Source organism: Panthera leo, chromosome D3 (assembly GCF_018350215.1).
Source record: "Panthera leo isolate Ple1 chromosome D3, P.leo_Ple1_pat1.1, whole genome shotgun sequence".
Classification (NCBI taxonomy): Eukaryota; Metazoa; Chordata; class Mammalia; order Carnivora; family Felidae; genus Panthera; species Panthera leo.
The window spans coordinates 20,824,531-20,827,180 of NC_056690.1; the positions used below are offsets into that span (position 1 = coordinate 20,824,531).

Here is a 2,650-nt window from a genome sequence, read left to right on the forward strand (position 1 = left end):
TGTCTTCCACAAATGGTGTGGAGTAAACTGGACAGCAACGTGCAGAAGAACGACTGCACCACTTTCGTACACCATATACAAAAATAAGCTCAACATGGATGAAAGACCCATGTGTGAGACAGGGAACCGTCAAAATCCAAGAGAGGCATGCAGACAGCAAACTTTGACCTCGGCCATAGCAAATTCTTACTGGAACTGCAGGACACAAGGGCAGGCCTCCCCTCAATGAGCCACTGGGCATGAAGTTTTTTTATTTATTATTTTTTAAAAATGTTCGTGTGTTTATTAACTTTTGAGACAGAGAGCAACAGAGCATGAGTGGGGGAGGGGCAGAGAGAGAGGGAGACACAGAATCTGAAGCAGCTTCCAGCCTCCGAGCTGTCAGCACAAAGCCCCATGCAGGGCTCTATCCCACGAATCGGGAGACCATGACCCGAACAGATAGACAATGACTGAGCCACCCAGGCTCCCTGGGATGAAGATTATTTTGAGTTAAAAAGCAGTCAAGGTCCACACACACAGGAAAAGCTCTTCATGTCTCTTCAACTGACTAAAAAATTCAGTGCGAGCACCTGCTCTGGGAAGCCAGCTGGCACCACAGACAACTGCACTAGGATATGGACATGGTGGGGGAGACCGTGGGGGGGGTGGGGAGGGGCGGCCAGCAAGGCCTGTTTGGTCACAGTCCTCTGTGTCCCATCATTTCCCAGGGGCCCTGCACACATTGTTTTCCCAACATCTACTCTATTCTTCTTCAGTCTGTGATGTGCATTTCTTTGCATTGAATACTAGACCCCTACCTCGTCTATGTAATTCAGAAAAACATAGATCTCATTTTGTCTGCGTGTCTTTTGATTTTCTAGGTCTCTGTTGATTCCCATATGTTCTCTATTAAATTTCTTGTGTGTCATTTCAAACTCCTCAAGGACAGGTCTCACCATAGAGGACTCTCCCCTACAGGAGCCTCCACAGAAGCTTCTCAATAAAAGAGGCTCGGAGGCAAGGACTGTGGACCCAGGGGTTTTGGTCTCACTTCCTCGTTATCTGTGTCACTGTGAGTAACGGTAGCTGCTCCCACTGCCATGATATGTAGCACAGTAATAGTCAGCCTCGTCCTCAGGCTGCGGCCCAGAGATGAGCAGAAGCCCTGCATTGGCCGAGGCATCTTTGGACCCGGAGAAGCGGCTGGGGACCCCAGGGCCCTGGTGCTTATTTGAATCTGAGTAGTAGTACAGGAGATACCAGGGGGGGCTCCCTGGTTTCTGCTGGAACCAATTTATGTAGTAGCCGCCAACACTGAACCCGCTGTTCAGGGTGCAGGTGAGTCTGGCTGTTGTTCCCGGAGATGCAGACAGGGAGGACTGCTGGGTCAGCACAGGCTGGGACAGAGAACCTGCAAACACAGACACTCGTCACTGATGGAACCTGAAATGCAGGCAAAATGTACCAGGATGCTGAACATGGCAAGCATCCTTTGAGATCCCCCTGTGTCCCTGAGGCCAGCCCTTACCTGTCCATTGAGACAGAAGCATAAGGACTTAGAAGAGTCCAAGCCATGATGACATAGACCGTAGTACCTACACTGGGCTGGGCTGCCCCGGGCCTCCTTTTCTCCTCCACCCTCTGCCACAGGAGGAGCTATCCATGCAAATGAAGTCCATCTAGTGACTGCCCAGCCCCTCCCTGAGCCCTGGTGCTTCAGCCCATATGAAGGACACACCCTGGGGACGATGGAGGTTGGCTTCACCACTGGGGAGACCCCTGGGAGGAAGCACTGCATGCACAACGCACAGGTCCCTGCTCGGGGGACCTTGCCACATCAGAAGGGACACACGTGCCGACTTCCCATGAGGGAGCCCCGAGCCCAGTCCCCAGGTCCAGGTTCTGAGCAGTTGTGAAGACACCACAGGGTACTCCCACAGCGCCCCCTCTTGACTGACAGGCACATACCTCACTGTGTCCAACAGCCCTGAGAGCCCAGCTGGCTTCCTCAGCTCCTTTTGTTCACACATCCTTGAGCTGAATCATGGCCAACGTGATCCCATAATACTGCCCTTGATGACTGCAGTGTTTTGCATGCTCAGAAGGAGTCCTGGTCTCTGTGAGTTGCAAACATTACCTCCCGTTAGTGGTAAGTTGTTGACATCTGGCAGAAGATACTGCAGACATCATATCCCTGCACTGGTGTGAGAGGTAGCATCTGTAAACTTTGGGAATGTTTTTCAGCTCCTATGCATTGTAGCGATGGATGCCAACGAGTGTCCAATAAATTGGGTTTTGTTTTAATCTGCGATTTTTTAGCTCATTTATTGGCTAAGTGATTTATCAAGGAAAGGGAAAACAATGAATTTATCTTTGATGAAGTCCAATGTATCAGGTTTTTTATGGCTTGTGCTAATGGGGTCTTATCTAAACATGTTTATACAAACCCTAGAGCCTGATGACTTTTTCCATTTTTATGTTTACAACTGTATACTTTACAGTATGTCAATAAGCCTTTTAGTGAATTTTTTTTATGAGGTCAGAGTTTTCGGTGAGATTCATTTCTCTCGATGGATATCCAGTGGTTCTGCGGACATTTGTTCAAAGGCCATCCTTCCTCCTCTGAAAGGCTTCTGCACCCTTGTCAATAAGGTTTTCTTATCCATAA

General features: G+C 49.3%; 1 gene segment (V, D, J or C); it reads right to left on the reverse strand.

The window, feature by feature from the left end:
* Positions 1-1,049: 1,049 nt before the first annotated feature.
* On the reverse strand, positions 1,050-1,608 carry LOC122204035. The segment is given in 2 exon segments: positions 1,050-1,393; positions 1,511-1,608. Coding segments are annotated over 2 exon segments (366 nt in total).
* Positions 1,609-2,650: the final 1,042 nt, after the last annotated feature.